The 18,869-nt window shown below is 37.9% G+C and overlaps 1 protein-coding gene across 2 annotated transcripts in view; it reads right to left on the bottom strand.

The window, feature by feature from the left end:
* Window positions 1–257: 257 nt before the first annotated feature.
* Window positions 258–18,869, bottom strand: part of stxbp1b (syntaxin binding protein 1b) — a 54,151-nt gene continuing 35,539 nt past the window's right edge. For both annotated transcript variants that reach the window (XM_028578994.1, XM_028578995.1), the window contains exons 7-20: window positions 18,474–18,622; window positions 17,324–17,408; window positions 16,394–16,524; window positions 14,860–14,967; window positions 14,681–14,741; window positions 11,902–11,967; window positions 11,413–11,493; window positions 8,462–8,600; window positions 8,060–8,169; window positions 6,612–6,713; window positions 5,001–5,086; window positions 2,837–2,991; window positions 2,104–2,223; window positions 258–1,154 (exon numbers count right to left, since the gene is read on the bottom strand). In XM_028578994.1, coding sequence (XP_028434795.1) covers window positions 2,114–2,223; window positions 2,837–2,991; window positions 5,001–5,086; window positions 6,612–6,713; window positions 8,060–8,169; window positions 8,462–8,600; window positions 11,413–11,493; window positions 11,902–11,967; window positions 14,681–14,741; window positions 14,860–14,967; window positions 16,394–16,524; window positions 17,324–17,408; window positions 18,474–18,622 — 1,383 coding nt within the window. In that variant the 3' untranslated portion in view covers window positions 258–1,154; window positions 2,104–2,113. The remainder of the gene's footprint in view (window positions 1,155–2,103; window positions 2,224–2,836; window positions 2,992–5,000; window positions 5,087–6,611; window positions 6,714–8,059; window positions 8,170–8,461; window positions 8,601–11,412; window positions 11,494–11,901; window positions 11,968–14,680; window positions 14,742–14,859; window positions 14,968–16,393; window positions 16,525–17,323; window positions 17,409–18,473; window positions 18,623–18,869) is intronic.

Here is an 18,869-nt window from a genome sequence, read left to right as displayed (position 1 = left end):
GGCTGAATTTTGATTTAGATCTTCTACTATACAGATTGTAAAGTCATTTGAGGCATATTTGTGATTTGGGGCTATATCATAAAAAATTATTTGACTTGACTTTTACTCGAGTAAAATATTTGAATATTTTTTCTACTACTAAAAATTACTACCTGCAGTATGCTGTACACTTAAACCTTGAACTTTAGAGAGCTCATGACTGTTTCCTATTATTTTTGACCTCACAGGGGAGAGAACAGATTTTCAAAACAACTAAATAAAGAGTTTAATGAAAGCCATTTTATTAGCTAACACAAATCCTGCAGCAAGTATTGTTCATGGATGTGGATATACAATCACATACTTGTTATAATACTGACATTTGTCTTCATACACAGTGGATTACTAGTTACAGAGAATCACTACACAACAATAACCAATGACAACATTATGGTCAAACACATGGAACCGAAATAAAATACACTGCAAAAAAACACTGCTGTGTACAGAGACAATCCAACTACTGTATAATTTATCTTTAAAATGCTTGATCTACAGCTGAATATAACATCAGAGTGGCTTTACATAGGCATTTCCAAGGTCAGACACATCACTGAAAATCTAATGTTTAGATTTAGTGGCATGGTTTCTACTGTAAGGAAAGCACTACTTGAAATGAAACTGTCATGAGAAGGTTGTGTATCTTCAATGTGTGTCTTCAATGAAAAATACAATTTTGTTCTAACTGTGAAGCAGAGAAATAATTGTCCCAGTATACTCTTTAACCAGTTTTCATTTATAGCACATACTGAATTTTATCCAATCATCTAAACTAATTCACATACATTACTTTTCCAAAGAAATAAAAGTCCCACAGTATACAGTAGACAACATTCAACACAAATCCAATCTCGTCCAATACACTTTGATCAATATCAATTCACTCAAAAACGTTAAAAGAGTTTGGTTTATGAGTAAACAGCAACTTAATCATATACAACATCTATCCTATATTTGATGTGTCATACCAGGGGGTAAAGGAGAAGGAGAAGTCATAGTGTGTTACTGCTGAGGGCTGAGGCAAAGCACTGGAACTTCTTAACTGGTCTGCTCTTCTTTCTCCAAGTCTTTGAGGGCTTTTAGAAGGCGAGTAGGGGTGAAGATTTCAGTTGATTCTGAAAGACACAAGGCAATGTATGATCACTTTTCAGTGTAATGACCTAAAGGAAGTATTGTAAGTCCATGATAATAACCTATACATACTTTAAGGAATATCTCTTGTTTCATTGACAGTATTTTGTTGGCCAATTTAGATCAACCTAATTTTTCCATTCCGGAAATTAAAAGGTAATTCCATTTTATTTTAATATGGGTCTTAATTTCATGGGTTCGTCATTATTCCTGTCTGTAATTATACGATTAGTAACCAAGTTAATTGCTGAGAACAATTCTGGGAACTGACTGGGCAAGACAAATGAGCTGCACATGTGTTTTCAGAATGAAATGAAGACCCTCTACTTTTGAAATGCTTCCATTGGACATGTGAACTGTGACAGAGCTGAGTTACCATGGAGCCGCAAATAGGAGTCCGATACGCTGTTTGGTTGCTCAGGTACTTTTGGCCATATAGTATATGCTAAATAAAGCTCTATAGTATCCGGGCACCCAACATTATTAGCTAAAAAATATTAGTGGTAGCCTATATATAGTTTATTTTATATATATTGTGTGTAACTTGTAAGAATCTCCAACATAAAACTACCATAGATACAGTATATAGCCATTTAAGATTATTTACCTTTATAGCTTTATGTGCTACAAGTTCCTATCTTCTCTTCTCATTATGTATATGCAGTGTTAGCATGGAACAGTAAAGCCAGTGATCAACTAGGAATACATCGATGACTTCAGTGAATATATTTTTTTTACAGGTAAGGTCACCATCAGGAGAGTCTACCAAAAAACACGTACAGGTATTAGAGATACAGATAAGAAACACAAGGACCAGGATCAGCTATTGCGCGTGCAGAGATCAATTGTTCAACGTAAAACACTCAGGAGGTGGACTGACATGGAGCAACACAGGGATTCACAAATCACATCATGACTTGTGTATTTACTTACAAATGTCTTTTTATTCTGCAGGCGGCTCCTCTGGCCCCTCTGGAGGGGCGTTGGGGTCTAGGAAGTCTGGGTGCTGTAGTTCCTTTAAGTATTTAGGTGGGGTGAGAATGTGGGTGGAACCTACAGGAGAGAAAAGCCTGAAAGTTCAGCAAGGACTAAAAAATCAACAACAACAAACAATAAATTAACATTAAGCCTTAATTTGACAGGAGTATTTTGAAATAAATATTTTTTAAATATGGAAAGGGTCCCTTTGATGCAATCGGACGTCTTGTCTGAACTGATTTACTGGAATATAGGTCTGAGCTAAAGCCTATAGTTTGTAAAGGACATATAAAGAAAACCTGTGTAGCATTAGCTAGCATGTTAGCATTTTTGTCAAGCTAGTTTGACAAATTCAGTCTGTCTTCAATTGTATCTTTTCGTTAATGATTACCTGTCGGGATTGCTGAGAAACCTACAAGCTAGCATGCTGCTTAATGGAAATAAAATACAATATAAATAGAATAAATAAAAACTAGACTAAAGACATTAATACTTAAGAGTTCATACTTATGATGCATTTGAACTATATTCCATCTAAGTATGTAAGATAATGTTTTTATTTTTATTAAAATATAGTTTTAGACTGTGTGTGATGTTTCACTGAAAATAATAAAATATAAAGGGCAACTCCACTAATATTGTGCTGCATTTCTGTAAAATTGGGGGACTTTCTGTCCAGTGAACTCACCAATCAGGGCCTCCCACTTGCCATTGGCCTGGGTGACCTCATACACACAGCGCATCTCGCTGTACGTCATCCCTCCAATAATAAAGACGATAATCCTTGGCCCCGTCTTCATCTCTGTGGGGCCCCTGTTCTTGTGCCAGTTACCATAGCGAGCACTGGAAAATGTGAAACAAGGACAAGGACATAGATAAGCACTTAATGCAAAACATTACATTGAAAGTTAATGGGTTTTTCCAGTGCATGTAGATTTTTATTCTTCCTTTGAGTCAATATTGTAACTCTTATTTACAATTCACCTTTCGCTCAAATGTATTTAAATTAACTTGTTTAGCGTTCTCAATGTACTGAACTGCCAAAAAGAAGAAAAAGACACAGCTCTTCTGTCGCTTGACTGGAGAAGGCTTTCGATAGGGCTGAGTGGACTTAAATCTTTAGCTCGATATAATATTATCTATAGCTCGATTTGATTTTGGAAATACTTTCCTTAACTGGATCTAAATATTACATCTCAATCCAGTAGCTGAGGTACTGACAAATGAAGTAGTGTCTGAGCCCTTCAATATTACAAGAGGTTTCCCCCAAGGTTCACCTTTATCACCACTTCTGTTCATACTAGCTATTGAACCACTAGCAATAGCAATTAGAGTAGGCAAATACTGGGGATTACAGTTGGCAACAGAGATCATAGAATAGCTCCTTTTGCTGACGACGTAATTTTATTCTTAAAACAATTAAACACATCCGTACCAGCACTGTTAGATCTAATGGGACTGTTTGGTAGTATCTTTGGATATAAAGTAAATGCTTCAAAGTCATCACTAATGCTGCTTAATGGAAATAAAATACAATATATAAACCAATACTTATTTAATTTCAAGCTCTTATCTAATTTTACATATTTAACAAACTATTAAGTAATAATGAACTCAGTACATAAATATATAGAAAGGTGGATGCCTTTACCTATTTCCATGAAAGGGAGAATAACTATATAAAAAATTAAGATATTGCTTGTAGTCATGTATTTATTTCAAACTATCCCTCTCGTGCCACCTGCAGGAATGTTTCAGAAACACAGCACTCTTCAGGAAATCTATATGGAATAAGAAATCCGTGAATCCACTTATCTCTGCTGTATCTTCCATTTGATACTGGAGGGCTGAAATGTCCAAATCTTTATTGGTACTATTTAGCATCACAAATAAAGGAGCAAGCTAAGTAGGTGACTGATAGGTTGGATATTTCAGTATTCAGGTTTTCAAGTGTATTTCATATCTTGTATGTAAGGTAATACACAAGAAGGTTAGTCTGGGGACAAAATTCACCCACAAGAAGAGATTGGAATGTGTGAATCTATTAGGAGCATCTGCCATAAAAGGTGCAGTTTAAGAGTAAACTGGTACGCTGACATAGATATCTTGGGCTGTGTGAGAGGTAGTCTCATTGTCATGAAAGTTTGTTCACTGTTTGAATAAAGCTGCATTTGATTTGAATTCATCGGACTGGTCGTCATCTTTGAAGTCTCCCAACATCATTTCTGTGACATATTTAAAACAGGGATTCTAATGACCATTGAAGAAATCTCTCTAATGTATGACTTGCCAAGGAAACTTTTTTTTTTTATATCTCCAAGTGAGGAAATTCTATGCAAAACCAATCAGTCGGGATTCCTGCACTCTCATCCTTAGAAGAAATTATAACTAACAATTGCAATGAGAGGAGTTTGATTTCATGAATATATAACTGGCTTGCATCTGGCTCTAAAGAAACATCGACAGTTAGACTTGAGACATGGAGGGTGGACCTCAAAGAGGACATTTCAGAAAACAATTTAAAAAAAATGGAAAATCTTAAATTGAAATGAATAAGATAATAATAATAATAAATCTTAATTTAAAGCTACTCCAATATATTTGGCTGATGCAGACATACACAACTCCTGTTAAATTATATAAATACAACAATAATATATCTGACCTATGTTTGAAATGCTAATGCAAAAGAAACGTATGCATTGTGTCTGGGAGTGTGACAAAATTGGGTTGTTGAAAATTGTAATTGCAATGAAAAATTAATTTAAAAAAATTGTTTTAGTTATTGAAGTTATTTATTAAAGTAATGCGTTACCTAAAGTGTAGGCACCATGCATTAAAAGACTACACACCTTGAGGGAGCGCTGGCTTTGGCAGATGCTTGTCGCTGGGAAATGTACGGGTACTGCTTGGGGTCAAGTTTGTCCTCGATGGCGTCCTGGGGAATACATTTAAGTTACTACAGTTTGTACCGAAAACAGACTCACTCATGTTAGAGTTCTCCCCCAAAATACTATCTAATTAACTGCTGATTAACATTACTGGGAGAGGTGGGGAATGAAACATTCACTATGCTTCTCAGTAATTCAACTCATTGTTCTGGGCCAAAAGAGAATACCATTATCTGTAACTGACATTGCAACAACCCATGAGTTTTTGCTCTCCTGATGGCTTTAATATTTTTCCGCCATAGTTTTTCTCAGCAATCTACTCCTAAATACACACGGATGACACAGATTTAAAATACAAGAATGGTAATTTAGGTTTTTTCAACCTGGACCCAATTTTCCATGCATTAATGTCTAAGTGACTAATGTGAACTAAATATTTAGAAACTGGTCCAGTATTGAGCAAGAAAGCTGTAACCGTCAGCTGCGAACCGGGCTGCAATGTAATCCAATAGGGCAAATGTGCATCGTCAATTTCGTCCACTTAAAGTGCTGTTTTTTACCAATGACAGGCTCATATTATTATTTTAAGTGTCTGGCAACATTATGGACAGGATTCCTACAGAGATAGACCTTTTTGTTAAAGAATAATATCCTTTCTGTTTAAAACAGCTCTGAAACCCACCAGACTCTATTTAAACAAACTAGGTGTGTATAGATGCAGCATATTTTCCTAAATGGGTGAATTAAGGGTTTATTTCAACCAAATCAGAGTGGTGATTGTTGGAACACTGGCAGAATGAACAAAGACTTCTTTTAATTGTTTTTATTTTGCTTCTGTCGACCTTTAATTAAGTGTGGTTTACGATGATAAAATTACTGTTTATTTAAATGGAGTCTGGTAGGTTTGGCGATAGCGATTCCAGGGCTGTTTGATGTTAAACAAAAAAGATCTTACTCTTTCACAAAAAGGTCGGCCGCTTTAGAGATCCTTTCCATAATGTTGCCAGACAACCATTCACACTCCCATTTACACCTACGGGCAATTTTAGAGTTGTTAATTAACGTAACGTAATCCCTCACTGACACGGTGAGAACATGCAATTTCCACACAGAGAGGCCCAAGTTGATCAACGTGTTTAAACACAAAACCTTCTTGCTGTGAGGCGACAATGCTAACCACTGTACCACCGTGCTGCTCCACAAACATCCAATTTACCAAAAGTTTTATGATTTTAATTTGTTCTCGTTAAATGTGAAAGGAAAGCATACTACGGTATATCACAAATTTCACGAAGATTATGCTTTCTTCATAAAAACAGTTTGTCTTAATTGACACATTACTCCAATGGAGTTGTATTACTTGGTTTAAGAAACCAAGAATCAGCACTTGATTTAACCTTATTAAAATGTTGAGATCTCTAGTAGTTAGTAGTTAAATGTGTCAATTACCACTTATCCCCAATAGTAGTGTGTAGTCATTCTGCATTTCCCCACGGGGACAACGAACAAACTGCTTATACCTTATACTTATACTTAATACTTGCATAATGTAGGCAATAGCATGAGAAGTACCTCAATAAGATCCTTCACAAGAGGAGTCCACCTAGAGAGCTGGTAGGTCTGCTCACTGATTCGCTCTTTACGATCAGGCTTCTTGGCTTTCTTGGCGGTGCCCTGTGAAGAAACAAAGCTGATCACTCATGGCTTTCACAATTCAAACACCAGCAGATCAACTTACTGAGACAGTTAAAGAGTAAGTGCCAAATGTTAGTATTGAGTTATTTAGGCTCACATTCCATTGCATGTGAGCAAATTTTGGATATTGTGCTACTGGGTTTAGGTAATAACTCTTTTTTTCCAGTGAAATTGCACTTGTTTTAGTTATTAAAAAAAAAAAAGAAATAGGTGTAATAGGCATCCAGTTAAGTTAAAATGGACAGTCATTTGAAAAAAACATGCTTTTACAGTCAGACGTTTCCAGTTCAGGTTGGTGAGACTCAGTTTTGATGATGCCCACAAATTTGTCCCATCTCAACAAACATAATCACAGGGTCTACTGAGGGTTTACTGTGCCCACCACAAAATACACCTTTGTTTGCTCTAGGCAGCCTACATTCAGGCTTGCCCACAGAAAACCCATTTGGGTCTAAGGTATTGGGGGACCAACAGCAGCCCAAACTGTGAACAGCCCATAGTTGAACTATGGACACATACAAGAACATATTAGACCCTAACAAAATCATTGTTTCCTGTGCAACAGATAATGTTATACCTATGAAATGTACATGTACCAACATTGATACATACAACCAAATTTGGGGAGCAGTTCTGTTCAGAAAAGACAGTTTTAACAATAAAAACAAAACAAGACATCACATATACATATATATATATATATATATATATATATATATATATATATATATATATATATATATATATATATATATATATATATATATAGATAGATAGATAGATAGATAGATAGATAGATAGATAGATAGATAGATAGATATGTTCCTTCATTACCTATTAGACGTTACATACACACTGTAGATTATTTTTGACTCAATTCTACAAACACCCTGCTGGCCCAAATACTCACTAGAGACATTTGGAAAGTTTGGAGAGAAGGACTAACATGCGATTTGTTGAAAATAAGAAAAATACAGTATAACACCAGTGTTATCCTTTAGGGACAAGTTATTCTGAAAAGCTACGTGCATAATCTAGGGATAATGAACAAATTAACAGTAATTATTGTGCTTGTATGTAGGGTCTCATGATGGTATTACACATTACTACATCTAAATCTTTGAGATTTAAGAATCTTGAACAAGTATTCCATTTGGAATAGCAACTTGAATAACCATACTGCTATATTGTGCATAGTAGGAAGTAGGAGGGAAAATCTTTCATGACATCTTCAGAAGTGGTAAGAGCCTGGGAACAACTTGCTTAAGATTGAGCTTAATATGGTTCATGATGAGACATTGAGGTCCTAGGGCAGGACAGCTCACCTCAGAGACAATGGGAATGCCCATGTGAGCCATGTTGGAAATTATGTCACTGTCCTCTGGTGGGATGCTGGCATGCTGAAGGAGCTTACACAGGTTCTCCTCAGTTACACCTGACACACACATACAGACACACAAACAAATGCAGCATAGTTTCCCAGTCCACACACACATGCATGAGAGCATGCACATTCACAAATATGATATACTGCATGCAAACCCGAAAAACTGAAATGGATTAGAACTAAAGAAACAAAAGAACACAATATGAATGCAAACATATTTACGATTCCATCAAAAGATTCTGAGTGTGCGTTTCTGCTTTTGTCCTCATAATGCAGTTATACCCTCCTTCCAAGTGAGTTGATATGATAAACAACAGCAACAGGACAGTGCATATCTTACCGTTCTTAAGGAAGATGTAGAGCAGGATAATGCGGATCTTGTCAGTCACACTGACAGTGGCATCTAGTAGAACAGGTACAATGAGCCTCATGGGATCCTTAATCTTCTCTCCCTCTGCATCTATGCCCATTGCCAGATCCTTAAAAACAACACAGAAGAGGGCAAAAGTCAACATGACTTCCACATAAGTTCCATTTTAACAATACAGAGGATCGGGCGCCCCGCTCAGCTGGTAGAGCAGGCGCCCATATATAGAGGTTTGCTCCTCAACGCAGCGGGCCTGTGTTCGACTCCGACCTGCGGCCCTTTGCTTCATGTCATTCCCCCCTCTCTCTCCCCTTTCATGTCTTCTGCTGTCCTATCAAAATAAAGGCTGACAAATGCCCAAAAAAATGATCTTTAAGAAAAACTAAAAAACAATACAGAGGATCTGAGTTTCTGTGTAGAAATCTAGCTAAGAAGTTAGAGAAGGGCCTGTATGTCGCTGTGGCAAATTTGGTTTGTTTAAAATAAGAAGATACAGTGTGTTCATTAGTGAGCTTAAAGGTGCACACAAAACCGTTTTTACTTGCATTTTTTGAAATATGTTAGGTCCATATGTGTTTGTGTTATGTTGTGAATGTGAAAATGAACTGCTACCTCCTCTGTCAGCTCTAGCCACTGAAAAAAAATAAGCAGAGAAATCAAGCCAATTACAAAAGCTGGTCAGTCTGACATCATGATGCCTGAGCTCATTACTATTCATTAGCTCGCCCAGTTGGGCTGGGTAAAGGATTCTGACAGCCAGGCTCTCATTGGCTAGCTGTTAGCCAATCAGATTCAAACCGCTTAGCTCATTGAATATTAATGAGAACTGGCAGAAATCGAGCTGAGTCTTCCTGCAGGCTTTCTATACCTCCATGGTAGAACTTCAGACATTACCACAAAGTAATGAAATACGTGTGGCAGGTCACCCTTTAAGATGTTTTAGTATGTGTATTTTTTTAATTTGGACAGATTCAGGCTAGCTGTTTGCGGTCTCTGTAACAACGCATTAATAACAACAAATTATGTAATAAAACATCAAAATGTAATACATTTTCACTTCATTATGTATCATCCAACCATGTGCTCATCAATTTCAACACAAGCTAAGTTTCTGACGGAAACATGTTTTCCTTTAATCCGTTTTTGTATTTATCTCAATAGTTCAGAGCAAATTTCCAAGTTCATATACTGACTTATTGAACTTTTTGTGAGGTTTAAAGAAAATTAGCAATACTTAAATTTACTACTTTTTTCTACAGGTCTGGAAGTAACCATTATTGTGACCTGTACACTTCGGGTCTTGTGTATGGGGGTTGGAAAACAGCAATTAATGTTAGAGGATGTCTACAATGTCATAGTTAAGAAACAAGAATACAACAAAATATTCTAGTGAGACTGTTAGTCTGGATGGACAGACTTTATTGTATGCCAGGAGACCAGTCGCTAGTCTAGAATTATTGGCATATAAATGCAGATAAATGTCTACTATGCCAACAATATCAGATACATCATACAGCATGCCATTGACTAAAAAAATATTTTTGAGTCACCATGATTCATGCTAGAATTCATAAAATAAACACGACAATGTTAAAAAATGAATGAAGACATCAATTTTGGTTGGTTATTACATATAGAACCATATTACATTTTCATGAAAAAAAGTGTAACCCTTGCATTTTGTAAGAACCACCGCATTGTAATAATGTATTAAAAATGCGGAGAAATGTATTTTATATTGTGTTCAGGGTTTTTATTACAAAATGCTGCAGATTATTACATAATGCGGGTGTTGTTACATAATGAAGAGAAACTGTATTAAATGTTGACAATTTATTACATAATGTATTGTTACAAGGATCCAGACAGAAAATGGAAACCACTATGCTGTAGGCTACAACTCGAGCCCCGTTTTTTCAGACTGTATTTCTTTACATTTTGGCAAGTAAGTGCCATTAAAAATATGCATAATTAGCTATTAGTTCCTGTTTGCAACATGCAGACAGAGTTATGATCATTGATGTATTATATTAACTGGATACCCAATCAGAAAATGGCGTCTATTCAGATCAATGGAGTTGCCTGGTGCATATGCCAAAAAAGTTTCTAAGCTTCCGGTTTTACTTCCGTGATATGCAGCCAACTGAATATACCTATAGAATACATGCAGTGGTGTTTCTCCCGCTGGTGTTTCTCGATAACTTTACATTGTGGTGACATCATAGGTTTTTAAATCACAGCTAGAGGGGAGTTTTTCCAAATATAAAATGTCCATGGATTAAAAATTCAGGATAGAGAGTCATAATCAACCTTGTTTGAAGTTGGAGATGTCCTGGCAGCAGTTTTACAGGCGTTTCTTTTACAATGGTGAACTATGGGGAAAATCCTTTTTGGGCAGCAGTGATTTTTCATTGCAATACCGCGAGTGGCCACTGGACAAAACTGGCTGCAAGGCTGAGCGCTGTTACTGGGGCCCTGGTAATTATTGGTTAAAGTACCTTAACATCCTCCATGAGCTGTGTGTCACAGCAATTACTGCAGCACAAACTGTTGAATGTGTTGGTGAGTGTGCCAAACTACAATAACTAACTTCCTGTTGTTTTTAGTACACCAGCATGCACCTGTCCCCTTCACCTCACGCAGTGTCTTTGCATCATGTCTCTCTCTCCACTCTTTTGAGTTTAAAAACATCCAAACACTAACCATGTCCTAACTCCAGCTATGTACTTAATGCAAAGACATGAGATTGACACAGCCTTGTGGAAAGAAAGCAAGTAAGCACATTTCCCACATCCGTCATACATACAGTAATAGTTGCCCTTAGTTGCTTATGTTTAGAATGCCACATTGAGGTGAGTTCCTTTACTTTTAATGTTATTACTCAGTCTAGAGACAAATATAACAGAGGCATATGTGTGATTTACCTGCTCTACACGACAGAGTTTGTCCACAGTGCCCTGGTAGCGGTTCATGCAGTCTTCTGCCAAGTGGAGATGGGTTGAATACTGAATAGGCCAGAAAGGAGAGATGCTGTTAGTGAGTGTGACACAGAGAACACAATACGCTGCAAACAATACTAAACAAAAGCATTTTTTGCCTTGGGAAATCTGCCAAATAAAGTTGACAGCTTCCAGGTCCTTTTTCTAAAATACAGTGTTAAAATTATATTATACAAGAGTCTGTATATCCATGTACAACTGCACAGTGTCACAGTATTATATGTGTCCAAAATATAAATCTGGGACCTCTACCTTTAACTTGGCCTTTCTAACTCTGAGTAATACACTAACTCTACACTGGCTGGCCACTTGAAATGCTCATGGTGCTTTGGATGAAAACACTTAAACTCTACTAAATACAGTAAGATCACATGCTGTAACTGTGTAGATGTACAGTAACACTTCAGCTCCTACCTTGCTGAGCTCTTTCTGATACTGAGGCATCTTCTTCAGCATCTGAGACAGTTCCTTCATGGTGGTCTGAAAGACGCAGATGAGTGATATACTTTAGTGATGGTGGGAGTGATGAATTACACTTCATGTATCTGACAGCTGCAGTTACTACTTACATTACAGATGAATATTTTACATTCAAAACATTTGATCTGTTAAAGCTATAGTGCGTAGTTTCTGTCGCCCCCATGAAGAAATTTAAAGTAATGACAACAAAACTGTCTGCACATCCACATGATACAAGCCTTCGTGATTGCGGTAATTCGATCAAGCTAATTATTAACTTCACTCGATTTTCTGCCCGCGAAAGTTGGCGGACGACACAATTTTCTGAACATAGCCATACTGAGAAATACAGCAAGAGTTTTGTGGAGCCGATAGTCTTAATTAGCTTTGTATAAACTTATTTGGCAATGGCTTGATTGAAAAGGGAGTTCATTAATATAAAAAAGTTACGCACTAAAGCTTTAATAAGATGAGATACATTGTTTTGGATTGGAGTACCCAACAGTATCTAAATGGTTTTACCTCAAGCAGCTACAAAAGCTGCTTACATGATAACTAATAATAAGAATAATATATATCCATTAATCGTTTTATAATTATGTACTACAATGATGGGGACCATTCTGCCTGCACAATGAGTATTTTTTACTTAAGTACATTTTGCTAAAATAGGTCAGATTTTGAATGCAGGACTTTTACTTGTAACAAAGTATTTTTACATTGTGGTATTGATACTTTTCCTCAAGTGAAGGCTCTGAACACTTCTCCCTAACTGTACTTGTTTGCTTTTTTTTGTGTTCAACTTTTTATTAGCACCTTCAGACATACAAAATAAATTCCACAATGTGTGACAGGTAATATCAGATGATGCACAGATTGTTTGCTTTTTTAAAGTCATATATTTTACATGTGATATGACTGAGGAATTGCACTTTATCTAAATTTGAACATCCTCTATAACACGTTTTTCATGTGATTATGACACAGTAAATGCATGTAATAAAAGGAAATAAATGTTTCATCTTATCACCTTTTAAGTTATTATGATGAACTTGTTAGCAACAGTTTATTTACACATCCAGCAGTTATGGAGCAACATGATCATTAGAGTCATGCTTGTGTCTAACTGATGAATGTAAGTCCAATATTCACACTTTTTTGGCTCTGTTTTTTGTCTCTTCTAGTCTATATCCACGACGTTCCGGTTCCGGGATTGCTCTCATTCTGCCGGAAATTACGCCAGATATCGGATGTCTGTTTTCAGATGCGCTGTTACCTTTCGCTTTCATTCTGTTGTAATTTTAAACTCCGGTGGATTTATGAGGACTATGGTTAACTGCTCCTAAGATCTCGGGGGGAGAGCTGGAGTGGGGGAGCGTCGTCACCCGTCTCGAGCTCAAGTCCTCCCAGCGGGGAGGGGGGAGAGCCAGCGAGAGAACCGTCTTCGGCGGGAATTGAGTCAGCGGACTCATGCTCGCTGAAGAGATGCACCTCCGGGAGTTCCAGGATGTTGCTGGAGTCCTGTCGATCTGCCCAGCTGCCGTCACCTTCACCGTCGACCCGGAGCGCCAGAAAAGCATCTGCCCGCCGTTTAAGCTCTTTGCTCGGCAGGCGAGCACAGAACTGGCAGGAGGCCTGTGGGCAGAGCGCCAGTCCGGCGTGGACGGGGCCGAGGCAAGCCTCGCAGCTCAGGTGGAGATCTGTGGACAGGATGTAGCTGGTCCGGCAACCGGTACACAGGCGAACACCGCTGGAAGTGGAAGTCTTCATACTGCTTGACGCTGAAGAAAATCTGGGAGCAGTTCTATGGTCTCGCACCTGTAATATACAGTAACTGCGGACGTAATAGAGGCCCTTGCAGAGCACAAGGGCGGGAAAGAAATCTTCACGACTGCGCATGCGCGAAGGGATAAACCCAATAGCAACAGCTCTTAGAGGGCGTAGCCTATCCGAAATAGAACAACACTATAATAGTGGTGAGAGTGAACCAAAACAGTGCAGGCCTAACAGCTAAACAATGAGCTAAAACACATTATAAAGATCTATAAAGCCAAGGCAAGCTGCAGATTCAGTTGATAATTCTCTGTAGGTTCATCACTATAATTTCCTGCTGCTGCACAACGGCCATCGATCGTCCTCGCTCTCCCGGCCGGAGATTCCCCCGGCAATTCCCACCCACACCCGTCTCTCAGCCTTGTTGAGCTAGCTAGCTAGCTAGCGTTACAACAAACCCTGTCCGCCTCGGTGTTGAAACCATCCAAAAGGTGATATTGATATGTGAAATATTTTGTTTTTTAGTTGCTAGCTAATGTTAGCTCGCTGGCTCACTAGCTAACTGGTCAGCTAACAATATAAATCGATTCAAGAAAAACTTAATTATGTTGGGGAAACTGCTATTTATTAGAATAACACACATAAACGTTACTAAACGTAACGTGAATAAACTTGAATGGGTAAACTCGTCCGTGAACAGATGCATTCTAACCAGCGAAGGCGTTTAACACTAAAAACTACAACTCCTATAATCCCACGCAACTTCCCAACGTCATCAAAAGTCCGTGTTTACCATCCATTGTTTTGGTTGCGAGACCCCTAGCGGCAGAAAATTACATATTGTACGTTTAAGTAAAGGATCTGAATACTTCTTCCGCCACTGTCTGTGTGACTGTGTGAAGGACAGAAATACAGTTACAGATCCTAAAACCAGACCTGAGTGATACAGTGTGTCCTGTACCTTTTCTCCAGTGTTCATCTTTTTGCTGGCAGAGAAGTCTTTCAGAGAACGCGTCACAGCCCTGTGAAGAAGAAAATGAGACAGAGACAAAGAAATTCAGGAAAAGTGCTCTGTGACAGCTTTGTGACAGAGCTGTTGTGTCAGAGGAAAGTGTAGTTGTTGAAGTCAAAGCCACTCACGTTGACACTTCTGCAATGTGTTTGTGTCTCAGAGTCAGCCACAGGTCATCATCCTCATCCAGCAATACCTCCTTCATTCTCGTTTCTCCCATCCCACTGGTCTCAAAACTGACAGAGGGGGCAAGAGAGGTTTACAGACTGAATATGTGTATCTAAGGGAGAGTCAATACAAAAACATCTAGATTGACACTGAAGAATATTCTCATCTTTATGTTGTGCATAATGTGTTTTTTCCTAATAAATAGGTTACATGGTTTAAATTATTATTGAAATTTTGAGGAGTAAAGCCTAGACATTTGGGTTGCCAGAGGGCCACCCTGCCACCACTAAAATATATAACTGAAACTAAGTGACAGTCAAAATTAGGGCTGAACAATTAATCGTTTTCAAATTGAAATTGCGATTTAAAGCAACACTATGTAACTTTTAGCTGCAGCTGTAGTTCCAATGAGACAATCTGTAGGGGGACCGAAGCGGGAAAAGTGACATAGTGTTGCTTTAAAAAAATGCGATTAGCTAATCGTGAAGACCGCGATTAATCAAATGTGCAACATTTAGTTGAATGTTTGGTTTAAAAAAAATTTTTCCCGCTTTTATAAATCATTTTTTCTGCTTTTTCATAAGATGAATGCTGGAATAATGTTACATATCACAGATTGTTTACAGAAATGCTCTATTTTCAATTCAATTCAAATCTATGTTCTCATCCTTGCATAAGAATATAGAGCAGTTCTGATGGTGTCTCACGTGATATTGCTCCATAACATTTTTTATCTGTTACACAGTGAATACTGAACTTAAAAAAAAAACTAAAACGCAAATCGAATCGTAATCGCAATATCTGGCAGAAAAATCGCAATTCAATTATTTCCCCAAATCGTCAAAATAATTAATAAAATAAAAGACAAATATTGAAATGACAGGTGCCTCCTGAACTCAGTGACTCCTGGGAGCTATCAGACCTCCTTAAGTAGTGTCCTAACCAAGGTTATTATAGTTTAGAATTTTCAATTAGTTTTTATTTTATATGATTTTTGAGTGTGTTTAGTTTTAGTTTAGTTTTTATATATTTAGTTTTACAGTAGTTTTAGTTTGTTTTGTCAGGGCCAGGTATAATGTCTCAGAAGTATGTTGCTACACATACATACAAATTGCATTAGTTGGATGGATACTTTGGTGTCCGATGTGAAGCAGTTTGTAAATGGACTGTATTTATATAGCAGCATCGGGAGCTCGGTGTTCAGTGTCTTGCCCAAGGACACTTCTGATTGGTATGCGACCGCTCTACACCTGAGCCACAGCTGCCCTATAGTTTCAGTTGCACAGCGCCTCATATCAAGTCTGTTCAGTTTCTGTAAAAACCTAAAACTGAAATAAGTTACATTCATTTTTATCGTTTTTTTTATAATTGTTTTGACCTGGCAATATAGTTTCAGTTTAGTTTTATTAAGTTTCATTGTACTAAAAATTATTTTCACTGCTTCTTTTCCCTTTAGTTTTAGTTTTAGTTTACGATAATAACCCTGGTCCTTACCTGTAGACGTCGTTCTCAATTCCCAACAGATCGTAGGCCATTGCCTGCAGTGTGAGCTCATGCAGAAGAGGTGACACGGGATCAAAGCCACGATCCAGAATAAGCAGCTGAGTACGAGACTTGTCTGGACCCTGGAGGCATCAGAACAGAAACAAAACACTGCATACACTGTATAGGACAGACATGTTTTTTTACTCTTTGTTTGCAGCTCAATTTTCAATATTGCTAAATTACACAGGGCTTCCGGTCAGATGAAGCCTGATAATTTAGCTAAACACAGACTTTGGGTATTTATACTACTTCCTGTCATTAACCCTTCTGTTGTCTTCCATTAACCATGCACTTGTCGTCCTCCCTGGTTAAAACAGGTGAAAATCACTTTTCTGACACTTTTCTCTCTTTTTTGACACTTTGCCGCTTTTTTCAATGTTTTCGGTACTTTTTTTTTTTACATTTAGCGCCTCTTTTCACTACCATTTATAAACACCACTAACACCTACTTGTTACCACCAGTTTAACACATGGTCAATAAACCTAATTTATAGGAAATTATACCTAATTCTTGAGTTAAAAAAACGGGGCAAATTTGACCCTACAACAACACAAGGGTTAAAAAATGTTGTTGAATGCAAACATAAATCTCTATTTATTTATATTTAATCAATTTGAAAGGGTCTCTAAACCAATATTCCTTCAGCTGATGTCAAAACATAAAAATCCACAAAATTGAATAATATCATATGATTTTCAGTCATTCAGAGTTGAGTATTAATGTTTGAAATATCTCCATTTGGAATGGAATAGCCTAATGTTACCTGCTAGATTGCTAGGGTTATGTTTGCCATATATGACATTATGAGTGCCTGTAAATGTACATATGTAAATGGTTCTCCCCATTAGAAACTGAGTCAATTAGCTCTACTTCCCTACCTCTCCCATGGTAGGGTCATCAGCCTTGTAGCCGTCTAGCTTCTCCTGAAGCATCTGGGCCAGAACTGCACAGTCTTTGTACTCCCTGAACCAACACAAACACACACACACACACACACACACACACACACCCATACTGCATCACAATAAATACTGCTTTTTAACCTGAACATGTAGATGATAGCCATAGCATCGGCATGCCCCTTCTAGTTTGAGTAAACTCAACTTAAATTTAACAAGCTCATACAGACATGCCTTTAATTGTTAAGTAGAAATGTCCAGTGGTATCTTGTTTTACCCTGTTCCAGTTTGTGTTCAGTGTTCACATAGCTTTCGTTTTGTAAACGCCCCAGCATCTTTTGCGGCAGCCTAAGGAAAAAGGGCTGCCACCACCGTCTTTTGTCAGAGCGCTCACACAGTTGCTCACAGCTTGTTGTTAGCTAGTTGTTAGCTCATTATAGCTCATTGTTAGCTTTTTGTTAGCTGTGTAGTCAACCGTTAACATAGCTTTAAGTTAGCTACCTAGCTAACGTTAATAAGGACAAAACAGGAGGGGCAGAGTGCAGTGCAAAGCGTGGAACAGCGATTTGGTCATATTTTTTACGGAACTTTTAAAATATACCTATATAGCAATGTACGTATGTGTATCAGAGGAGGCTGGTCCGTAGAGGCAGAGGAGGTTGCTCTTTGTAGTATGGGGTATGACTTCATCACCTTATTATTAAAAATGAATTTGAAAATCATCACAGAGGTTTTTTGCGAACCTAATGTACAAGAATATTTGGAGTTTGCTGATTTATCTGCAGTGACCCTGCCCTCTGCCTGTATTTTGTCTTTGTCTTATTATTTTGCTGAGTGCGGGACGTTTGTGGACGTCAACAAAGAGCTGTGGGCCCCATGCCCTAGCCAAAAGCAGCATGCAGGTTGTGCAGCCCCTTCTCTTTTGCGTCCCATATCGATTCACAAGTCCTACTGACACAGACGCATAAACACACAAACACACTGAAGCATGAAGGTCTGCATTCACTCATTGCGGCACCTTCCCAGGTGTGTGTGTTTGTTTATTTTAGCTATATTAGCATTCAAATCAGCAACAAAATCCCCAAACTCCCTAAAAATTACTTAGAAAAGGGTTGCTTGCTGGCCTTACCCTCTGTATCGGACTCCAGGATACTCTTTGAGTGTGGCACAGAGGGTGGCAATCTGCTCAGCACAACGCTCCAGCATGTTGTTCTTCACGTCAGCCTTGAATGGGCTGTAGAAGTCCTGAAAGGCATCCATCTTGTCCAGGGAGAAGACCTAGACACACAGGACATGACAGCAGAAAGCTAAGGCTTCTGGCCTTCACGTAACTACGTTGTATGCTCGTGATGATGTCACCATTCTATTGAAGATTTGAACAAATCAAAACGCCTTTACACTCTGTTCATAAAAAGGAGCATATCTCAAAAACAAAAACATATACATAGTTAAAATAACTTAAGGAGTATTAAGAAATATATTTCTTTATGTTTCTACATTTAGAAATCTTTTGGATCCATGTTTT

The sequence above is a fragment of the Perca flavescens genome, chromosome 5 (assembly GCF_004354835.1).
Source record: "Perca flavescens isolate YP-PL-M2 chromosome 5, PFLA_1.0, whole genome shotgun sequence".
Lineage (NCBI taxonomy): Eukaryota > Metazoa > Chordata > Actinopteri > Perciformes > Percidae > Perca > Perca flavescens.
Note: the sequence above shows the minus strand (reverse complement) of the source record. Positions and strands in the feature narration are given on the sequence as shown.